Raw genomic sequence first — 24,100 nt, 5'->3', positions numbered from 1 at the left:
TAACATACTTTCTCATAGATATACACTTTATAATTACACGTTACGCCATAAAATTTTCACGATAATGATTATGTATCTCAACTATCATAGTAGCTGCTGGAAAGTGTTAATTATTCCATATTTGAGATCGCTGAAAGTTTAACCATCGCTCGTCGTATTTCACATAAATATATCAATATTAACTCTAAACCGAACATACAACGTGACTTTTTGTGCTGTGTGTACTTGTTGAACATCTCAACAAATTAATCACATCGTAGTGAATATTAATATATTTATATTATTATAGACTTTATACAACTTAAAACATCAGCATGTAAATAAAATTAACAATTTCACTTGCTGATATCATCGAAATAAAAATTAAATTCCACAACGGATTAATAAGAGTTCTGTTTCATAGAAACAAATAAATGAAAAGATAGGATTGTTTTCTACGAATTTAATAAACTTATTTACTAAGCATACTTAAATACGAATATATTTAGCATTTCTCATTTACAATATATTGTTCAATACATGCAGTTGTGCAAAAACAGTTTATGAAGTACATTGAAATGAATTCATTCATTTGTTCGACCATTTCTTAAATCAGGCAAACATTATTGAAGATCAGTATTTGGTATTTGACTGCTTATGTTCATGATTTACTTACCACAGAAATTCGCATGAAATGTAATTATTCTAATCCCTACCAGAGATCTGATTGTTTAATATATTTACTTAATTCAGACTCTACCACGTGTCGAATATTTTCATTCTACAAAGAATAAACGCATGGTTTACTATCCTTTAGGCTGAACATTTTATTTCTTACAAAATAATGGTTATTAATTTATTTGATACAATTTACGTTAATAAATTGGATAAAATTTATGTATAATCCACAAATAAACATTAAAACAGAACTGCAGAGGTTTGAAAGAATAGTTGTTGATAAATGTTTGGATGCTATCGCTTCATTATACTTTGAAAGAGATGGTGAAGCGAACCACTGATATAGATACCAGGCCCCTCAAAACAGAAATAATAATAATAATAATAATAATAATAATAATAATAATAATAATAATAATAATAATAATAATAATAAAGACGGAGAATTACTGCTGCCTGTAATAAGTATACATAAATTTCTGTGTGGGTAGTGGAACTCATATGGTTCCAAACAATTCATGAACCAACGTATACTGAAAATTTTGTATATATTGCGTAGTTAGGCCGTAAATAACGGAATTTAAAGACAGTTCATCACTTTGGCAGCAATACAGTAAAATTATACTGTTTCATTGTAAGTAGTTAGTACTGAAGTAGACTAAAAATGTATTTCTAAAAATAATAAAATGAAACATATACAGATTAGGATACTGTATTAGCAAGTACATCCTAACGTTACTTTCTTCAACTTATCCTAGTGATTTCTGGGATTACCGAAGTCACGCTGGCTACGATTGAAGACAATTATTAGATTCCAATCTGTAGTTATAAGCTAGTTATAATTTTAATAAAAGATGGTGTATATGTTTCTGAACGTACATATCTTTTTACGAAATATTCTGAATAAAATTCAGAATATATTCAATAACAATAATTTATTGTTTTAGCATAGAAATGTTTAATAAGAGTACAATATTTTACTGTCTCTTTTATTGTAAGATATTGGAAATACATCTGAAATAAGGCTGAAGTAATTTGCAGGAAGTGCGGGTGCGTAGGTAACATTTCATTCACTTATCTAGTAATACTCCAGAACACATAGAAAGTCAATCTCCAAAAACAATCAAATAAGTCACTCAAGTAACTAGCATATCAGAGATAACGTCATATTTCTGGAGGCTACATAAGGAGTCTCATGACCAATATAAGGATATAAATTTACAAACAAATATGAAGTTATCATAAATGCTGGCGAACAAAATTGAATTTCGTTGAGACTTTCTTTGATGGCCTGCAAATTTACATCAATGATTGTCGTTCTCTTCCAGTATATCTCTGTCATACTCGTCGGATGCGCTCCTCAAGATCTGCTTTTATCCAGCTAAAGCTGAAATTTTATGTGGTACAGCAATTGTTCACAGTATATTGAACAGTGTCAGGCAAATAATTAGTTTTGAGAACGCAGTTACTTGCTGTATTATTATCAATTATGTTTCTTATGTATACTGTACTTTTTATAAAAGTATATTTTGTAGGGGAGATCTACTACTAGGAGGTATTCTTGACATAATTTTAGGTTGTTGTTCTGTACCATATATTCTGCAGAAAATACCTAGTAATGTAGCGTTATCGTGGTACAAAGTTTAGAACATAATCTATGCGTTACGGAAGGAGTGAAGATATAGTTGCCTTTTCTCAATTAGGTTCCATTCTTGTAGACGGTGAAACCTGAATAAACAGAATTTCGTACGCAATACAAACAACTATCACTCTTACAGGTGAGTAGACTATGTTTAGACAATAAGGAGGTATTGATGAATTTCACAGAATAACATGATATACTGCAATGAATGTGTTATTCACCCTTATTTCATAATAAAGCTACTAAGGTAAAAGAAATAAAAAGTAAATTGGAAATGTCCATGAAAAGTTACTACGAAGTTAATTGAAAATACTGGAAGGAGCATCAATAAATAATTATTTCTGAAGAACGCCCGTTGGTAGTGTGTGTCTCTATACCAAGAAACTTGTTACAAGATCCTTTGAAAGTAGTCAATGTAATAACATGGTAATGATAGACGTTTACCATTTTAGCTTCCTTTGAAAAATCAAATATGGCTGTATTAATGTCCATGTTCCCCATCTACGTATTCTGAAAGAGAAATAAGGAGGGAAAATACACTGAAGAAAATGGAAATTGCAACACCCAGAAAGAGTGGTACTACATTACTGCAATTGAACATGCAGGGCGAATGCTAAGTTATGATTCGATGATTACACTTTCAGGTCCCTCTGACCGCAAGTTTGGACAACAACCAATACAGGAAGTGCCCACCACGAACTGCAATTCATTGATGAATTCGTCGAGGCATGGAGTCAATAAGGTCCTGGATCGCTTCCTGAGCAATTGTGGCACATGCTTGCTGCACTGATGTCGTGGAGAGCTTCTCTGGAGATGCGTGCAGTGTGAACCCGGACATTGCCCTGCTGAAACATCCCATTAGCAATGTTCGCCATCATAGGGACAACGACTGGATTGAGTACCCTATCAACGTACTGTCGAGCAGTCATAGTGCCCTCAACAAGCCCTAACTGTGATTTCACATTAAAGCCAATAGCTCCAAAGACCATAATGGTTGGTGTTGGCCAAGTGTGCCTCTCAACAATAAGATCTGGGTGGCCCCTCTCCCCGGTACTTCGGCGCACACGATTCCGGCGATCACTGCGGGCAAGACAGACGCGCGATTCATCACTAAAGACGACCCTACGCCATTCGTCGACCCACGTCGATCTTTCTCGACACCAGGCCAGCCTTACACGTCGCTGTTGTGGGGTCAATGGAACACCTTCTGCAGAGACACGGGCTCGTAAGCCAGCTGCACGCAGGCGATTACCAACTGTTTGTTGTGTAACGTGGGCTGCCACAGCTGGTCGAATTTGCGCTGCTGTTGCATGGGGTTCCATCTGGGCCATCCGAATGATGCGGCGATCCTCTCTCTCAGTTGTCTGTCGCGCTGGGCCTGTGCCAGGTCTACGAGTGTGGGTACTTTCATTTGACCACTGCTGCCATACATGTTGTACCGTAGATGCCTGTCGGTCAACACGTGCAGCGACAGTCCTTAGCGATAATCCAGCCTCACACAGCCCAATTATCCGAGCCCTCTCAAACGGCAACAATTGTTGACAGCGTGCTCTTCTCTGTCGTCGATGCATGTTTGACGGGGAACACTTCACTGCACAGACTGTAAGTCAACTACGTTACACTTGAGTCCGTATACTGGAGTTCATTCCTCCGCTACCAATCATGCGGGGAGACCTGTAGCAACAATCCAATGGGTCTAAAACTTGGATCGTCTACATACCTATACGGCATCGTTCCATATCTTGAAAATTAACACAAATGACCAATGCCTTCATAGTGTTGCAATTTCCATTTTCTTAAGTGTATTCATACAGTAACAAAATGCCGTGATTGTTTTAGAACTATAAACTCGCTCTTAAAAGGCCTATTTTTATTTGTGAGAGAGTTTATAAAAATAATTTTAGATTTTACTACATATTCATTTATGTAACATCAAAATGTTTTTAACGAGTTGTTTGTCATTTAGACAGTATTTGTAGTATTTTAACTTTAATTGTTTCTATATTCTGTTAAGAACTCAGCATGAACAAACGAAATAGGTTTTGCAAACTATATTTCTGGAGGTTAGTGCTAACTGATGTGTTTCCTTTGAGTTGAAGAAACTGAGCTAGATTTTAAATCTGAATTTACATTAATAATTTTGTTACCTGCTTGTTCGATTCGATACTGTCAAATTCAAGTTATTGTAAGATTATTATTATAATTATTATTATTATTATTATTATTATTATTATTATTATTATTATTATTATTATTATTATTATTATTATTATTATTATTATTATATATTTTGCGAATGAGCCCATTAGGACAACGCAAAGTACTTAGAGACAGGCATTTGCCTTTCTTTGTGCCCACACTTCCTTAATTCGTTTGCTGTGTGCTTCTTTTCTCTCTTGAGACCATGTTGTCCCGGTCTTCTTCTTTGGTTTTTCCTCTTGGTCAACTTGCCACTTATGAACTTTGGTTCTGAAAATAACCCGGCTTTGGATGTCTTCAGGTGTAATTCCTGCCAGTTTGAGATCTGTTTTAATTTCGCCAATCCATTTTATTGTGTCCGTTTTGGCTTTACTTCGGTTTTCATAAAATTCAACTATTTGATTGGTAAGTCTATCTGGGTTCATCCTTTTTATATGTCCAAAGAATCTTAATCTGCGTTTTCTGATGTCGCTGTGAATGTTAGAAAATTGTTTGATTTCCTGTTTCCCTCTAAGGCGGTACTGTTCATCTACGAGTTTTGGGCCTAAAATTTTTCTAATGATCTTGCGTTCCTTTTTCTGAATATTTTCTAGATCAGTTTTCCTGTTCAAAATTAGTGTCTCTGATCCATAGAGGCATTATTATTATTATTATTATTATTATTATTATTATTATTATTATTATTATTATTATTATTATTATGTACTATCAAATGCAATTATTATTAAAACACTTCCCTCGTACTTCGACATTTGTCCATTAAAAGGGGGTATATATTGTGATTTTTAAATAATCGAACAAATAAAAGTTCTTAACCGAAGTAGCCTGATAGAGAAATCATCAAATTCTTTAATCAGATCGATGAAATTCCATCTGGTTGTCAAAGCTAGTATCTGAAAATCTCCTTCGGAGACATTCATGAAATATAAAAGGATCTCTGGAAAAACTAATAATTAAGCTAGCGCTGGTCAGGCGTAATTGTTTTGTGATGACTGTGTAAACATTAGAGGAACATGCGAGGAAACAATGGTGACGTACAACCTACAGCAGAGCATTGTTTCGAAGAGAGCTTTCATACGAGGAAACCGTTGCCGGCAGTTGCCAGCTTTGCCACCCAGTTGTCACCAGCAGATTTACATCAATACTTGAATTAAAGGTTTTACACGGTGTCACCATGCATCATAATCTGATCCCAGCCTGTGGAATTGTGGATGTTGTGAACAGAGGTATTAATTTAACTACAGCTTTCATGATCAAATATGAATACAGACGTAAGACGAAGTAACCGTATGAAACTTAGACGATCATGTAAGATAGTGTAGAAGTAATTGAAAAATAATTCATCCTCTCACGTGTCCGTAAAAAAAACTCGATAAGGAAATCTGTCCATTCATGCTGATAACCTATGATACACTGCATTATTCTTGCCTTCCATTTCTTTTCATTTTTGTTGATGATCAAAGAAAGAGGAGGGGGAAGAAGAAGAGGAGGAAGTAGGAGCAATTCCTCACTCATAGATACCATTTTATGCAATAAGAGTGAGAAATGGTGTGAATCAGTGGCGACCGACTAGCTTATAATATTCGTCCAAATTTCTGTTCCGGTAATGGATATTAGCAGTCAGTTACCACTATCAGTTGCTTTGGCAACCTTCGGAAATGAAGAGACGTTGTACATACGCGCTATTCCGTGTGAAATGACTGACGAGAGTCTGGTGAGGAAATATCAGCAGAGGAAGAAACAAATTGGAAATGTCCATAAGAGAAGTTACTACGAAGTTAATTGAAAATACTGGAAGAAGGATCAATAAATAATTACTTCCGAAGACTTAACGTCTGTTGTTAGTTTGTGTCTATACCAAGAAACTACTTCGAAGATCCTTTGAAAGTAGTCCTTGTAATAACGTGGCAATGATAGACGTTTACCATTTTAGCTTCCTTTGAAAAATCAAATATTGCTGTGTCCATGTCTGTGTTCCCTATCTACGTATTCTGAAAGGGAATTATCGATGGAAAATATTCATACAGTAACAAGATACCGTGATTGTTTTGTTTCCCTTTAGTTACTATTTAATGGCATAATTCATTATAGAAGAACAGGATTTTCATTACATAATGGAGTTTATTCTTACTTCATCTGAAGTGTTTTAGATGATTCTATTAATATGTCTCATGAATATTGAAATAAATGTTCATGACTAATGATTCTTCAATAACAGTATTTGCTTTAAACGACAGTATCTATCCTAAATCATGCAACTGGGTTACGTATGACACAACTGTAGCAAGGAGAAAAGCTAAAGGCGCACGCATTGTAATACAAGTCAAAGCTGTTCTGAATATACGTTATGTTTGAAACACAACGTAACTCAGAATATGGTCCCTCGCGATTGTCACTCAGATCTTTTTTTTATTAGTTCATGAGATGAACTCATTTAGTATTAATCTCATTACCCTGTAGAAGTAATCATACCCCACCAAATTCAAGATGGGTCTCAATGTTTTCTCTCCGGTATCTTTCCGAAAGAGTTCCTTTGGAAATCATATCTCATGATGTGCGTATTGAGAGATATGTTCACGATCTCTTATTCGGAGAGTTCGAGAACTGCTGAAAGGATTGGAGCTTCCTAAACTCTTAACAGATAGTTATGATGAGCCCACGTTTTCAGCTCTCGATTACCCTCCTCACCGTTGTTTACTTAAGTGATAAACAGCACGGTATAATGAATTTTTCTGTTGCTTTAAACATTTAAGTTAGAATTGTGCTTTAATCGTCGACACTCCATAGGACTCCCTGCGTCGTTTTATTTTCCTCGGAAGTGATGAGTGGGGCACTGTCTGCAGATGATGGCCTCTTTTCCGGTTCCTCAACATGTAGGGTGTGATGGTCAGAACGCGCTGGGGATGCTTCCAGTGGATTAGGTGAACTTCTCTCCATGACTGTACAAGGCGAATTTCTCTCCTCTGAAGGGTTCAAGGAATTCCTGTCTTCTGGGAGACTCAGAGAGCCTCTATCTTCTATAGGGTTGAGCGAACTCCTGTCCATCAAGTCTGGGTTAATCGAATCTCCCTTGCCGATCAAATAATACGTCATCAGCTTCCCTTTACCCTTGACTGAAACTAATCCACGTTGCTCGAACACGTATCCGAAGTGTTTCAGAATCGCTGTGGTTTCCTCCGTAACCTAAAACAAAACAAAAAATATAAGAAAGTTTTACAAATTGTTCACTTTATGCTGTACATAAACATATGATTTTAAGTAAATTATGATTAATCCATTCCACTCGTGAGGTCGTGACTTTCTGATGCCCTCTAATCTCAGTTCTGTAATGTTCGCCTGGAGACCACTAGTGTCCGTTAATATTTTGGCAGTTCCTTTGATTAGAAGAATACCGCATCAAAGTATTTCAACACCAAATAGATTGTGTTTAAGTGGCATTTGTTACGAAGTGGAGAAGTAATATGAATAATCAGTGGTATAAATGTCTTAGGGCCTGTACTACGACGGGGAATTAAAGGGGCGTTTACATTTTATGTGGCAGTTTGCACATTTATCTGTAAGTTTGGTTGAAAACGCATACAATGACTCCACGTTATATGCAATCAGGCAAAATATTCTCTAGTTTAGCTTTGCCGAATTTGGAGAGGCAGTTAACGCTCTTATCTGGGACTTTGCTCCTATCGGGGACGCTGCCATAAGAATCAAGGTGGCTGCACATCGTGATAAATCTACATCTACATGATCCTATACGACAAATAATTATTAAAATGTAATCTATGTATATACTTAAAAAATATATCACGACTCATGTTCAGCTAACAGATAATTTTTATAGACTTCCTAAACTAGCAAGTTGTTGCCACTGATGATATGACTTGCGCGCAAATACATCAACGATAAGCTTGGTCGTTACGACGTTATTGCTTGATGCTGTCATGCCGTTATTTGTCGGTTCGAGTCTCAATGGCCCAATAGTTTTCACCTTATAAATGTTAGTCGGCATGGTACCAGAGGTGATTATTTTAAAATGCTATTTGTTCGTGGCGTCGACCCATGTGGATCTTTGGCCCCTGCTGGCACCATATTGTATGAACGTGTGTGTAATTGGAATGGCAGTAGTGTGGAATGTAGTGTGTGAGGAAAAGAAGATTAAGGACGTCACAAACATACAGTCCCCAGACCACGGATATTAATTATTACAATTAAAAACCTCTGACCCGGGAGGGAATCGAAACCGGGGTCGCCAGGTGACAGGCAGACGCGTTGCCCCCTACATCGCAGGGCCGTACTGCTAGAGCTGATAGTATGCATTTCCTAATAAGTAGAGTGCGTGCCAAAAAGCTTGGTTATCATTCCAAATCTCTCCGCGGCGCTCATATGCAGTAAGGGTATACGACGTTTTTCATAGTGATTTGTCCGTCGAATGAGGACATTAAGGAGGTTATCTTTCTTTGACTTATTAACAATTTACTACCAAGTATTTACACTAAAGTGAGAAAAATGCTTGTCCGCCTCTGTGGTGTAGTGGTTAGCGTGATTAGCTGCCACCCCCGGAGGTCCGGGTTCGATTCCCGGCTCTGCCACGAAATTTGAAAAGTGGTACGAGGGCTGGAACGGGGTCCACTCAGCCTCGGGAGGTCAACTGAATAGAGGTGGGTTCGATTCCCGCCTCAGCCATCCTGGAAGTGGTTTTCCGTGGTTTCCCACTTCTCCTCCAGGCAAATGCCGGGATGGTACCTAACTTAAGGCCACGGCCGCTTCCTTCCCTCTTCCTTGCGTGTCCCGTCCAGTCGTCCGATCCCTCCACAAGACCCCTGTTCAGCATAGCAGGTGAGGCCGCCTGGGCGAGGTACTGGTCATTCTCCCCAGTTGTATCCCCCGACCCAAAGTCTGAAACTCCAGGACACTGCCCTTGAGGCGGTAGAGGTGGGATCCCTCGCTTAGTCAGAGGGAAAAACCGACCCTGGAGGATAAACAGATTAAGAAGAAGAAGAAGAAGAAGAAGAGAAAAATGCTTGCCGGTTACTATTCTACCATTCTTCCGGAAAATTTAACTACCCATTAAATTAACAACAATAAATTGAATAATTAATAATACAATTAATGATCCTCCGCCGCATACGGTGGCATCTATTACGAATATAAACTTTACTTTCACCGTAATGCGCATCCTCGTAATTACTATTACACAAAGAACAAAATTATATCGCGTGGTAGGAATTATCTGATACGATACATAACCTGAATCTTGCCGTTTGCGTTCAGATAACATTTTAAGTGATTTGATTTTCTTCAAAAATTTCTGAGTTTCGTTAGGTATTCAATTAACTTCAACATTTCTTCGTATGTGCAGATTCAGTCCTAATTATTTTCTTCACCTGAACTTCTATATTATGGCGTAACAAGAGTCTAATATTGGACTCTAGTAATACAATTTCAAAGGGAATAGCGTTACATAAATGAAAGCACCGGGGAACATTTATACCACCGCGCAAAATTTCACTGCATTTTCAGTAACCTTAATACCAAATCAATGGAAATTTCACCGAGCTCGATAGCTGCAGTCGCTTAAGTGCGGCCAGTATCCAGTATTCGGAAGATAGTAGGTTCGAACCCCACTGTCGGCAGCCCTGAAAATGGTTTTCCGTGGTTTCCCATTTTCACAGCAGGCAAATGCTGGGGCTGTACCTTAATTAAGGCCACGGCCGCTTTCTTCCCACTCCTAGCCCTTTCCTGTCCCATCGTCGCCGTAAGACCTATCTGTGTCGGTGCGACGTAAAACAACTAGCAAAAAAAAAATGAAAATGTCCGCATAACAGTACCGTAGTTAAAATTCATTGGTAGCACGCAGGAAAATATTTAACTTCTAGTTCGCAAAACTGTAGTCTACGTATCTGGCTGTTTACGTGACAGTCGTAGTACAGGCCGTTACTAAGGTTCTGGTGTTATCAAAAATTAAAGTTAAGTAATTATATTTACAATATTACCTACGATAACGATAATATAGCGTGAAATTTCTCTTTGTATTCCTATGCAACAGGCGGTAAAATGAATGAATTTGAACGTTAAACACACATTTACGAGCTCATATTGTTTAAATGAAAAACAAAACACCTAGAGGAATTTCTGATGCATATCTTCTCTTCCGCCTACCATAAATTATTACAAGATGTCATATCAAGAAGTTTAGAAAACGAAACATTCTAATTATAACTTTTGAATACTGGACTTGATTACAAAATATTACATGTCTGTGCGATATGTTTTATACACATTGAATACCTCATCCTTTATTCAATCCATCTTTGTCATTTTTGGGACGACAATTTCTTGCAATCGAATGGAATAATATGAACTAAAATATGGCAGTTCAGTCAAAATATATTTTGATTCATACTGCATCACTAGTCCGCCTCTGTGGTGTAATGGTTAGTGTGATTAGCTGCCACCTCCAGAGGTCCGGGTTTGATTTCCGGCTCTGCCACGAAATTTGAAAAAGTGGTACGAGGGCTGGAACGGGGTCCACTCAGCCTCGGGAGGTCAATGAGTAGAGGTGGGTTTGATTCCCACCTCAGCCATCCTGGAAGTGGTTTTCCGTGCCTTCCCACTTCTCCTCCAGGCAAATTCCGGGATGGTACCTAACTTAAGGCCACGTCCTCTTCCCTTCTTTGTCTATCCCTTCCAATCTTCCCATCCCCCCACAAGGCCCCTGTTCAGCATAGCAAGTGAGGCAACCTGGGCGAGGTACTGGTCATTCTCCCCAGTTATATCCCTGACCCAGAGTCTGATGCTCCAGAACGCTGCCCTTGAGGCGGTAGAGGTGGGATCTCTCGCTGAGTCCGAGGGAAAAACCTACCCTGGAGGGTAAACAGATGAAAAAGCAGAGGAAGTCATCACGAATGGCAACAAGTGGTCATAGAACGCTCATTAACACAATCAGTTACGTAATTCTTCGAGAGGCCTATGTTCCAATATTGTTTCTAAATCCCTGAATTTATTGGGAGTTTATACGAAACCGAAGCCATGATTTTGCACTCCCTCGAAGTATAAACAACCAGACTTACTGTAAATCTACCTGCCTTAATATAAAGGGAGATATCATGAACGGTCAGTTTTGCAAGCTAAGCCCAGTTGACATAGCCCAAAAGGTGTTGTTCGTGGAGCAAATTCCTCATCTATATAAATAAAATCGTAACGTGTGTGTCTGTACATTGACTATTTTGACGAATTTTCGTACAGTTATCCGTTTTAGGTGTAATAATGATCATCTACATATTTGTTAGATTTTGTTTCCTGAAAGTCCTCATTTTTACTCCCAACCCATTACCCTCCCCACAAAGCAAGATTGCGGCACAATCTGCCAGACGAGCTATACTATTGGCATTTGGCAAAATTATATGTCTTAGTCTGTAACCGACGGAAAGCTTCCAAGATCATTAAATATTTCACTTTCGAATCTGGAAAATTTTCGAAATTTTAATGTCGGTGCAGACCTTCGTTTCGAGGTACTTTGAGGCTAAACGGTAAGTCGTATTACAAAACGGATGGCACAGTCTCCATTCAATTTGGAATAATCTACAACTTTGGTCACCACTGTGGGTGGGGGACGCAGACGAAGGATTCACCCACGGTATCCCCTGCCTATCGTAAGAGGCTACTAGAAGTGGCGACCAAGGGATGATCAAATTAGAACCATGAAACTACGAGTGATTAGTACCACAACGCGGGGAACACCATGGGTCGCTTATACTTGCTTGTAGTATCACTATTTCGGGTACCAAATAGGTTTGTGATTAGTAGTAAACGAGAGCGCGACGGCCTTTACAGTACCTGTGATTAGTAGCACACTATGAGCGACACCATGGTTCTGGCTTGCTTATGAATAGTAGCCACTATATGAGGAACACCACGGCATAGTACGGGATAGTACGAGTCCCTGTGGTTATTACCCTTATGTAATGAACACCATAGGTTTGCGTTGTCTGTAAATGGCGCCGCAATGTGCGAAGCAGCGTAGGTCTGTAATATATGTGCGAATTTCATTACCTGTGAGGAGTACCATAATGTGTGGAATACTGCAGATCTACGCTACTCTTGATTAGTACCGCAACATGACAAATAGCATGGTTCTACTTTCCTACCGATAAGTACCATTATGAGTGATCGCTGACTTGGATTTTGTACCCCATTCGACTACAAGAAGCAGTCCCTTGGTCAGTAATACAATTGCTCTACGCAAGCTTCTGTGCATGTGAGACACTGTGGATAGGTTCCACTGATCGTTTTAAATTCATATCCGTCCGTCCGTCCGTCCATCCATCCATCCATCCATCCATCCATCCATCCATCCATCCATCCATCCATCCATCCATCCATCCATCCATCCATCCATCCAACCATACCTCCCTCCCTTACTCACTTTGGTCCTACGACGTTTTGTCCTATCACGGTCCATTATACTTTAGATAGAGCTGCATTTCTTTATTTTAGGTAAAATTTGATCATTTGTACACGTATAATTCATAGTTTGAATCAGTTATACGCATCATAGAATCATCTAATCCTACACGAACGTTGGTCCACCCAGAATCCACATGTGAGCCAAGTTCTATGTTTGTAGCTGTTACATCAGTACCCAAAAGTAATGCACTGTGAGAAAATCGAACCCAAATTTCACCCTATTAAACTTTTCTAATACCGAGCTTGATAGCTGCAGGCGCTTAAGTGCGGCCAGTATCCAGTAATCGGGAGATAGTGGGTTGGAGCCCCACTGTCGGCAGCCCTGAAGATGGTTTTCCGTGGTTTCCTATTTTCACACCAGGCAAATGCCGGGGCTGTACCTTAATTAAGGCCACGGCCGCTTCCTTCCACTTCCTAGGCATTTCCTATCCCATCGTCGACATATTACGTATCTGTGTCGGTGCGACGTAAAGCAAAGCGAAACTTTATCTGACCCTGTAATAATTAACAGGGGAATTCCTTATGGCAGTATTATTGGATCTTTATTCTTCTTATATATATCAATGATATGTATAAAGAAGTGGAATCAGAGATAAGGTTGTTTTGCAGAAGATGTTATTCTGTACAGAGTAATAAATAAGTTACAAGATTGTGAGCGGCTGCAGGGTGACCTCGATAGTCTTGTGAGATGGACGGTGGCAATGGTATGATGATAAACGGGGTCAAAATTCAGGTTGTGATTTTCACAAATAGGAAAAGTCCTCTCAGTTTTAATTACTGCGTTGATGGGGTAAAAGTTCCTTTAGGGGATCATTGTAAGTACCTAGTTGTTAATATAAGAAAAGACCCTCATTGGGAAACTCCGCCACTAGGAATGACTCGGATTTCCTAGTGCCGGTCCCAAGCCCGGTAAAGGAGGAGGGTCAACGGCTGGTTGTTGAGTCTTGGGGGTTGCACTGATGTCGAGTAAGTGCTGCCATTAAAACTCAAGAAATGCTTTAGTTGACAGTCCATCTGTCAATGTAACCAGCAAATCCTACCCCTCATGGGGATGGGTGAGGGCGAGTACCTGGCGCCTTAAAACTGGGTCCCTCGGCTAAGGTAGTTACCCCCTACAGAAGAGTCCCTGGTTGTTGTGCGAAGGGCTGGTAACTCTTCCACTTAAAAACTTACCTCACTCATAAATCTCAGATGAATAACCGGACGGATTCTCTGATGACGACAAAGGCAAGATCAAAGGCCAAACGATTTGGAATTAGAGATGCATTAAAGTTGGGAACTTGGAACGTGAGAGGCATAAAAGGAAAAGAAGAAGAACTGGATAGAGAGCTGGATAGGAAAGAAATCAATGTTGCTGTAATTACTGAGACAAAAAAGAAATTACAAGGAACAAAAGAAATTGATAAATACACTATGATTTATAGCGGAGTTACACAGGATAAAAGAGCTGCAGCAGGAGTCGCAATATTAATAGACAGGAAGTGGAAAAACAAAATAGAAAGCTACACCATTATAAATGAAAGGATTTTGGTGCTGAGGTTGAAGGTAGAGAGAGGGAAATTAACTTTGGTAGCCGTGTATGCTCCTAAAGAAAACAAACAGGAAGAATCTGAACAGTTTTATGAAGTTCTTCAATCAGTGTTGGATAACATATGTAAAAGTGACTCTGTTGTTCTGGCTGGTGATCTCAATGCTCGAGTAGGAAACAAACCAATTGCAGAAATAGTGGGAAATAAAGGTGAACCAACTTTGAATGAAAATGGTAAATTATTGATAGAATTTTCATCCTATAATCAATTAAAAATTACTAACACCTTCTTTGAGAAGAAAGACATACATAAATTCACATGGACTGCAAGAGGACAGCGATCAATTATTGACTATATAATGGTCAAAGTTAGGCCCAGATGTAACAGATGTCAGAGTACATAGAGGCAACGATTTATATACAGATCCTTATCTGGTCATTGCAAAAATCAGAATTCTTTCTAAATGGAGGGAAAGGCTGAATAGAAATATACACAGAAACCAAGAGATCTATAAGGTATATTTACTACAGGATGATGGAATAAAATACTTATATCAAAATCGGCTGCAACAGTATTTAGGTCAGATTCCGACAAGTACTGATATTAACAAAGAATGGGAAATCATAACCTCAGCAATTCAGAGGGCAGCAGATGAAGCCGTTGGAGTGAAGAAGAAATTTAGGAGAAAAACGGGGCTAAAAATATGGAATAAAGAAATTTCAGAAGCTGTCAAGCAAAAACAAATATTATACCTGAAAATGATACAGCATCGCACCCCACAAAATGAGAAAGAATATAAAAACAGCAGGAACAAGGTGAAGTCACTAACGAGAAAACTCAAGCAAGAATCATGGGATAGGTTAATATACTCAATAAAGGATAATATCCATGGTAGGCAAGAGACGGCATATAAGTTAATGAAGCACCTCAACAGTGATGAAAGAGAAACTGCTAATATAAATGTAATCGAACAAGAATCATGGATACAACACTACAAAGAATTGTGGTATAACGGAGAGTATGGAGAGAGTCAGGAAGATCAAGATATAGATATCGACATTGAAGGAATTGACCTAATAGATATAGAAGAACTTAATACTGTTCTGAAATCTTTCAAAAATAGAAAAGCACCAGGGTTAGACAACATGAATATGGAGTTGTTCAAATATGGTGGGATCATTCTTAAATTTAGAATGTTACATTTAATTAATCTTTGTTGGAAAAGAAGAAATATACCCGAAGAATGGAGAAAAGCTAAAATAATATCACTTTTCAAGAAAGGAAATCGAAGTTTTTGCAGTAACTATCGAGGAATAAGTTTATTAAATGTTGGCTATAAAATATATGCTAAAATAATAAATAATAGACTTAAAATCATTGCACACAATCCCTTATTGGAAGAACAATGTGGATTTAGGAAAGGCAGATCCTGAACAGATAATATATTTAGCCTCAAACAGATACTGGAGAAGAGAAGAGAATTTAACTTGAATACTTATGTCGCTTTTGTCGACTATGAAAAGGCTTTTGATAGGGTAGATAGAGAACAGTTATGGAATATAATGGTAAAACATGGATACCCTGAACATCTTAGTCAAGTTATCCAAAGTCTGTACAAAAGGACGAGAATTGTGTTAGCTTTAGGATATAAACTAACGGAAGAAATATTAATCAAGCTGTACGTCAGGGATGCAGCCTCTCCCCAACACTATTCAATGTATATATAGATGAAGTATTCAGAAATTGGAAACGAATTGTGTACTCTGGAATAAAATTGAACACAAACACATACATAAATACTATGCTCTTTGCAGATGATCAATTTATCCTGCAGGATGATGAAGATAAACTCCAGAAATCAATACATCAGTTAAACACCATTTGTAAAAGTTATAATCTTCGACTATCCAGAACAAAAACCAAAGTTATGGCATGGCAAGGGAAATATCCTATCAGAGCGAAGATAGTAATCGACAATCAACCAGTAGAACAAGTCACAAATTTTAAGTACCTTGGTTGTGAAATATCTTTTAATGATGATGACGAGGTGAAGAAGAAGCTTCATCGATTTCACTATATGTGTGGGACAATTCGCCAAACACTGAAAGGAAAAGTAAGAGAAGATACTCAACTTAAATTTTATAAGACTATGGCTGTACCAACTTTGCTATATGGAAGTGAGACATGGGTAGATAAAATAAGCTATAGGAATAAAATACAATCATCTGAAAGGAGATTCCTAAGATCAGTGAAAGGATACTCCCTAAAAGATAAAATACGAAATGAAGAGATAAGACAAAAATTAAATATATTCTCAATGAATGAAAGAATATTCCAAAACAGGATAAATTGGAAAAACCACGTTCTGAGGATGGATAACGACAGAATACCAAAACATGCCCTGGAATACCATCCTACGGGAAGAAGAGATATTGGTCGTCCTATGAAGGGATGGAATGAAATCTGAGGTCGGAACAGGCTATTAGGCTAATCCATGAAGAGGAAGTAACTAAATAAGTAAGTACCTTCATTGGGGTAATCACATAAATATGATTGTTAATAAAGGGTACAGATCTCTGCACATGGTTATGATGGTATTTAAGGGTTGTAGTAAGGATGTAAAGGAGAAGGCGTATAAGTCTCTGGTAGGACCCAAACTAAAGTATGGTTCCATTGTATGGGACCCTCACCAGGATTACTTGATCCAAGAACTAGAAAAAATCCAAAGAAAAGCAGCTCGATTTGTTCTGAGTGATTTCCGGCAAAAGAATAGCGTTACAAAAATGTTGCAAAGTTTGGGCTGGGAAGAACTGGGAGAAAGGAGACGAGCTGCTCGATTAAGTGGTATGTTCCGAGCTGTCAGTGGAGAGATGGCGTGGGAGGACATCAGTAGACGAATAAGTTTGAGTGGTGTCTTTAAAAGTAGGAAAGATCAAAATATGAAGATAAAGTTGGAATTCAAGAGGACAAATTGTGGCAATTGTCGTTTACAGAAAAGGGAGTTAGGGATTGGAATAACTTACCAAGGGAAATTTTCAAAAATTTTCCAATTTCATTGCGATCATTTAAAAAAAGGCTATGAAAACAACAGATAGGGAATCTGCCACCTGGGCGACTGCCCTAAATGCAGATCAGTAGTGATTGATTGAAGCAAATAGAAAAAACTTTTCTAACTCGATCGTATCCATAAATAGATGAGATAGGAGGAAATATCACAAGACCAGACATTTAGACCGCCAAATGAGGCGTCTTATGGTATAAACCGTTTGTCGATATGACGTATCATTCAGCAGCAGTTACGCTGTAAATGAATGTTTGCAATATTGTGATCACGCATATATTTCGTATGTCGATCTACTGTATATATATTCGTTGAAGTCGACTTGTAGCTATGTAGAAAGGGTGTGTCTGCCATTATACTATTGATGGTTATGAATTTCATGTTTTTGGTCCGTATTGAACTGAGAATAATATATAAGTAATAATAATAATAACAACGTAAACGTTTCCACATTTTCAATACTAAAATATATTCACAAAATTATAAATTACACGGTACTAGTTTCGACCCATCTAGGGGTCATCATCAGCCGTATTGGAGCAAAAAGTTTAAGGAACTCGGTTGTAATATGAGCCGTATTGGAGCTCCAATACGGCTGATGATGACCCCTAGATGGGTCGAAACTAGTACCGTGTAATTTATAATTTTGTGAATATATTTTAGTATTGAAAAGGTGGAAACGTTTACGTTGTTATTATTATTACTTATATATTATGCCATTATACTAGTTTAAAAATCGATAAAGACTCTCAGCAGGAGGGCGTCTATTACTGTAATCATTACTCTCCACATCGACTTCGACTGGCCGTAGGAATGGGATCCTTCTACAACTCTTGTGTAACTGGCATTAGTAAGGAGGGTCTATCATTGTAAAGAACAATTCCTTTCTCGATTTCACTAGCAGAAGTCACGGGAGCATGCCATTTTGTTCAAAACTCCCCCAACAGATGGTTTTTGTGAGTAACCTGGTGTGCCGCCATTATCAACAAATTTCCACATCTAAAATATGACTGGCATTAGGCATAGTGGCCTGTCATTATAATGATAACAGCACAACTCAATTTTGACTGGCAGTAGGGAAGGTACCTGCTATTATAATAAAAACCCTCAACTGTAATCTGTCTGGAAGTTGAAAAGGACGCCTGCCATTGTGACGAAAACTCTCCAAATCGATTGTGACTGCGCAGTAAGTAATGGGGCCTGCCATTATAATGAAAACTTCCTTACTCGATTGTGAATTGCAGTAGGCAACTTTACAACGGAAACAACAAATGGGAAACTCCCCCTGCTTTTAGTGGATAACGAAAAGAGAAATGCAATTGAATTAAATCTTATACACTGCATATAGAGTAATTTACTTCGATATCCATATCCAATGTAGAATACCATAGCGAAGCACGAGTACATTTGCAAGTCTTATATATAAATAAAATCGTAACGACCGTGGCTCTGTAGATTGACTATTTTGGAGTAATTTCCATTCAGTTATCCGTTTCAGGTGTAATAATGACCACCTGCGTATGTTTTTGCTTTGGTGTTTGTTTGTTTGTTTGTTTGTTTGTTTGTTTGTTTGTTTGTTTGTTTGTTTGTTTGTTTGTTTGTTTGTTGGTTGGTTGGTTGGTTGGTTTGTTTGTCTGAATTCTTAGAACTTGAAAACGACTGGATATATATATCTACCGAACTTCACATTTAGAACCCATTTCTACTTGGGTAGGTTTTAGAGCCAATATTGTTTCTAAATCCCTGAATTGACTGAGAGTTTATTTAAACCGAAACATTGATTTTGCACTCACACAAAATATACACAGCCAAACTCAGTGGAAATATACTCGCCTTAATGGGAATCAATTTCTTAAACGTTTTCATGTCCATAATTTCGATACGAGGATTAATAAGGGAAATATCACTAACGGACCTTTTTTCAGTCTAAATTCGAGCGGGCGGTTTTTAGCTTTCGTCTATTTGTCTGTTCGTCCGTTCGTAGAGTGCTTATAACTGGAAAACTACTGTATACATTTCAACCAAACTTTATATCTGTCCTTGGGTAGGTATTAGGATCAATATATATATATATATATATATATACAACGCAAACGTGTGTGTTTCACAAAACCCAAGCTCTTAAACCAGGAGTTAAAAGGTGCGATTTGCACCAAAATCTTCCAAATTGTCTCAATAGTACATTAGTAATTTTGCATTTCTTAAATCCAACGGAAATATATTTATTTTATGCAATTTCTTTAATTATAAATAATCTATATCTATATATATCAAACGCTAATGTGTATGTTTCAAAAACTCAAGCTCTTAAAGCAGAGGGAGTTATAAGGTGCGGTTTGTACCAAGATCTTCCAAATCGTCTCAATAGTAGGGCCTTATATTTGTATTTTATGAAAAGCCAACGGAAGTACACTTATTTTATGTAATCCATCTATACTAACATCATAAAGAGAGAGAGTGCGAATTTTGTGAGCTTGTGTATATTGGAGAGTAATCACAGAAACTACTGGATCGATTCAAAAAATGATTTTACTAATGTAAATATACATTATCCCTTAGGGACATGGGCTGTATTTTATTTTCAAAACAATTCGAGAGGGGGAGGGGCGACGCGGGAAGGTATAAGAATGCTAGGCTAATATAGACGAAATATCGATATTGTCGTGCAAGGACGAAACAAATCTCATTTTAAGGCCCTTAACGTTAAGAACAAAACTCGGCCCTAAAACCAACCGTTATGGAGATATTGGCACCACACTACCCCTGCTCTAGGAATCGGATAAAGAAATGAACTGCCGTAACCATGGCAACGTCAGCTCCAAGATTCTACAGCAGCGACATTATGCGTGTACGTTTAGTCATAGCTGCCAACCAAACTTGGTACACATATGACTTACCATCGGGAAAAAATATACTGTTGTGTATGACACTCATAGGACTCCTTTGGGCGGGGATGGATAGGGGGCGAAGTATGAAAATAATAGAAAACGACCTATATTAGTGCAGAATCCATAGTTTTTGGGTCGCTGAGGTGAATAGTTACACTCCAGATATAATTTAAATCCAAGATCCGTCCCATTGGCATAGCGATGAAAAGGGGCGGAAAAGAATATGTCCAAAATGATCGGGATTACGGATGAAAGTACTGTATGTATGTTCCAGCATAGCTCTCAACCAAGTTTGGTACACATACGACTTACTATCTCAAACAAAAAACAACTGTGGGGCGAAGAAGCCCCTAGCACCCACATATTATTGTCGAATCCATAGTTTTCAAGGTCCCCGATAGGAACTGTGATAATCTGGATGCCGTTTAAGTCATAGTTCAGCCCCAGTCGGAATGTCCAAATATGACCAAGATTATGGATGTATGCGTGTATGCTCAAGTATGCGTTTTTCATCAAGTCATGGCAGTTGTACGACCGACCTTGGCATGGTCTATCGTGTTGTGTTGAGTGTAATCAGCAGTACGGTAACGTAGCGAGTGCTTCAAAACTTATCCAGATAGGTTAAGAAGGGAGGACTTGGGGAGGGAGGGGGAACATCCGTGGTTCGCCTTATTTTCCGACGTGTGATTGAGTGTCCGCGAATATTTGACCGATGCTTGGTTTGGTGCTGTTTGGTGTTCTTATGGAAACAATGAGTCATGTTTGTTTTAACACATAAGGCATGCATAATACACCAGGGTAGTTACGGTTAAATGGTACTTGATACCAATTATACTACATCAAACATTATATACAAATAATCTTCTCCTGTGTTGCCGATAATGGATCCTTAGAGGGTTGAAGCGAATTCCAGAACCACAAGCTCCGCCCTAATGCTGGCACGTTTTATGTGCCAATGCTTCTTGTTCTTGTGGAGATTAATGATTATTTCTTTTCTAAGTTTTTGTTCTCCTGAAATACTACTTTGATTAAAATGAATAACATTAAATTAATATACTGTGAATAAACAGTTTATTTGACATTTTACTGCAAACTCTAACACACACATCCTTTTTTAAGGGAATCTTTCACTGATGGATATACACCGTTATGGATATTTCGCAAATAGTACTTGGTGTGTCAGAAAAAAAGCAATGGTGGATCTAACAACACAGAGAGGATCGGCAACGGGAAAGGCATCCGACCGTAGAACAGGGCCAAATTCACATGCAAGACACAGTTCACACCTTTCCCCCCACACCTGAGGGTAAAGCGGAAGGAAAAGAAGAAGAAATGGAGAAACATATTGGTGTGAATCATAGACACTTTAGGCAGCGTAAGGCAAGGAAGAATGAATTGCTAGTATGGCTATTTCAAACTGCTGGGCTCCCTTTTGCTGTTGTAAAATGTTTCATTCACCAAAACCTTCCTCAGTAATTATTGCTCTATACAAAAAGGAGGAATTCCGTTAGGTGGTTCTCGACATTCACCAGCACAAACACAAAACACCCACGGAGGTCTATGTAATATAAATAGATATTCCGGAATGCTAGACGTAATAGCCGTGTGAAAGGAAAAGTCGCAATTTCTTCAAAAGAGGTCAAGCAAAGAGCTTCGAGAAATGTCCCAGGTGATTTGTGCTGTAATCTCATGTCCCACATTTATGGTGTGTCTAGTTCGAAAATAAAGGACAGCAGATTCATTTTGTTTGTAAACTACTCCCTTATCATAAAGGAATGGCAGCCTCAAGTGACGTTGGCAATATTTCTTGTGGAGATGAGACATGATGATCTTAAAATTAGGTTCAGTGACATGAAGTGAGAAGTGTCATAAAACTTGCCTGTATGCAGCCAGCCTTGCCCGTGCTCTCCATACGTGACGCCACATTGACTGAATTGCCCCATATATCGTAGTGTGGTTTACGAGCTCCGATCACTCCCGCGGTGATAGGACCATGGTTTATACCTACAACATGATGTTCACATCAATGTGCATTGTAAAGGAAAAACTCACATTTGAATGAACATCCATAACAATATTACAATAAACAGAAAGGAAGAGTCTTACAATACTTCATTTCTTCTCCCTATAGTTGTAAAGAATTAATTACTGATTTTTGTTAAAACGTCTGCAGTAAGCCAGAAAAGCAAGTGACGCTGAATCTTTTGTACACTAACGTCATTTACAGCTAAAGAATTTGTAGATCCCTCCTACCTCACAGGAAATCTACATCCTGTAAAATTAGGGTGACATGATTTGGTCTGTGAATTAATGGTAGAGTTTGAGGCCCCGGGTTCCAAGACTGTGGGTTCAAACCTGGAACAGGTAGTCGGTTCTTTGATGAATTGCGGAAGAAAGTCTATTCGACATTCCATTTTAAACGATATCGGCATATAAAAGGTTTCTTGTGACATATTCGATGTTTAACCAATAGAATTAATTAAAACTCGGCCATATATCGACCGAGAGGCCCACAGATGCTCTGCCATCTGTTAGAATAAAATGTAACACTAAAATTTACACACAGGCAGTTTATATGACATAAATGGCATTTATCAACACGGTAGCTGATGCTGTTGTACTATTACTAACGACCGAGGTTGATAGCTGCAGTCGCTTAAGTGCGGCCAGCATCCAGTATTCGAGAGGTTGTGGGTTCGAACTCCACTCTCGGCAGCCCTGAAGATGGTTTTCTGTGGATTTCTATTTTCACATCAAGCAAATGTTGGGGCTGTACCTTAACTAACGCCACGGCCGCTTCCTTCCCAGCCCTAGCCCTTTCTTGTCCCATTGTCGCCATAAGAACTATCTGTATCGGTGCGACGTAAAGCAACTTTAAAAATATTTCTACCGGGCGAGTTGGCCGTGCGCGTAGAGGCGCGTGGCTGTGAGCTTGCATCCGGGAGATAGTAGGTTCGAATCCCACTATCGGCAGCCCTGAAGATGGTTTTCCGTGGTTTCCCATTTTCACACCAGGCAAATGCTGGGGCTGTACCTTCATTAAGGCCACGGCCGCTTCCTTCCAACTCCTAGGCCTTTCCTATCCCATCGTTGCCATAAGACCTATCTGTGTCGGTGCGACGTAAAGCCCCTAGCAAAAAAATATTTCTTCTTCTTATTCTTCTTTATCTGTTTACCCTACAGGACCGGTTTTTCCCTCGGACTCAGCGAGGGATCACACCTCTACCACCACAAGGTCAGTGTCCTGGAGCTGCAGACTTTGGGTGGGGGATACAACTGGGGAGGATGGCCAGTACCTCGCCCAGGCGGCCTCACCTGTTATGCTAAACAGGGGCCTTGCGGGGGGGATGGGGAGATTGGAAGGGATAGACAAGGAAGAGGGAAGGAAGCGGCCGTTGCCTTAAGTTAAGTACCATTCCGGCATTTGCCTATAGGAGAAATGGGAAACCACGGAAAACCACTTCCAGGACGCTGAGGTGGGAATCGAACCCATCTCTACTCACTTGACATCCCGCGGCTGAGTGGACCCCATTCCAGCCCTCGTACCACTTTTCTAATTTTGTGGCGAAGCCGAGAATCGAACTCGGGCTTCCGGGGTTGGCAGCTAATCACACTAATCACTACACCACAAAGGCGGAAAGCAACAGGACCTGATTTTGTATAT

At 38.8% G+C, this 24,100-nt stretch overlaps 1 protein-coding gene across 1 annotated transcript in view; it reads right to left on the bottom strand.

Annotated features, from left to right (window-relative positions):
• Positions 1 to 7,264: 7,264 nt before the first annotated feature.
• The window catches only part of LOC136877774 (adenylate cyclase type 3-like), a 1,080,140-nt gene continuing 1,063,304 nt past the window's right edge, over positions 7,265 to 24,100 (bottom strand). The window contains exons 18-19 of the mRNA XM_067151981.2: positions 22,316 to 22,440; positions 7,265 to 7,681 (exon numbers count right to left, since the gene is read on the bottom strand). Coding sequence (XP_067008082.2) covers positions 7,265 to 7,681; positions 22,316 to 22,440 — 542 coding nt within the window. The remainder of the gene's footprint in view (positions 7,682 to 22,315; positions 22,441 to 24,100) is intronic.

Source organism: Anabrus simplex, chromosome 7, assembly GCF_040414725.1.
Source record: "Anabrus simplex isolate iqAnaSimp1 chromosome 7, ASM4041472v1, whole genome shotgun sequence".
NCBI lineage: Eukaryota > Metazoa > Arthropoda > Insecta > Orthoptera > Tettigoniidae > Anabrus > Anabrus simplex.
The sequence above is the reverse complement of the archived record's forward strand: the minus strand, read 5'-3'. Positions and strand labels throughout refer to the sequence as shown.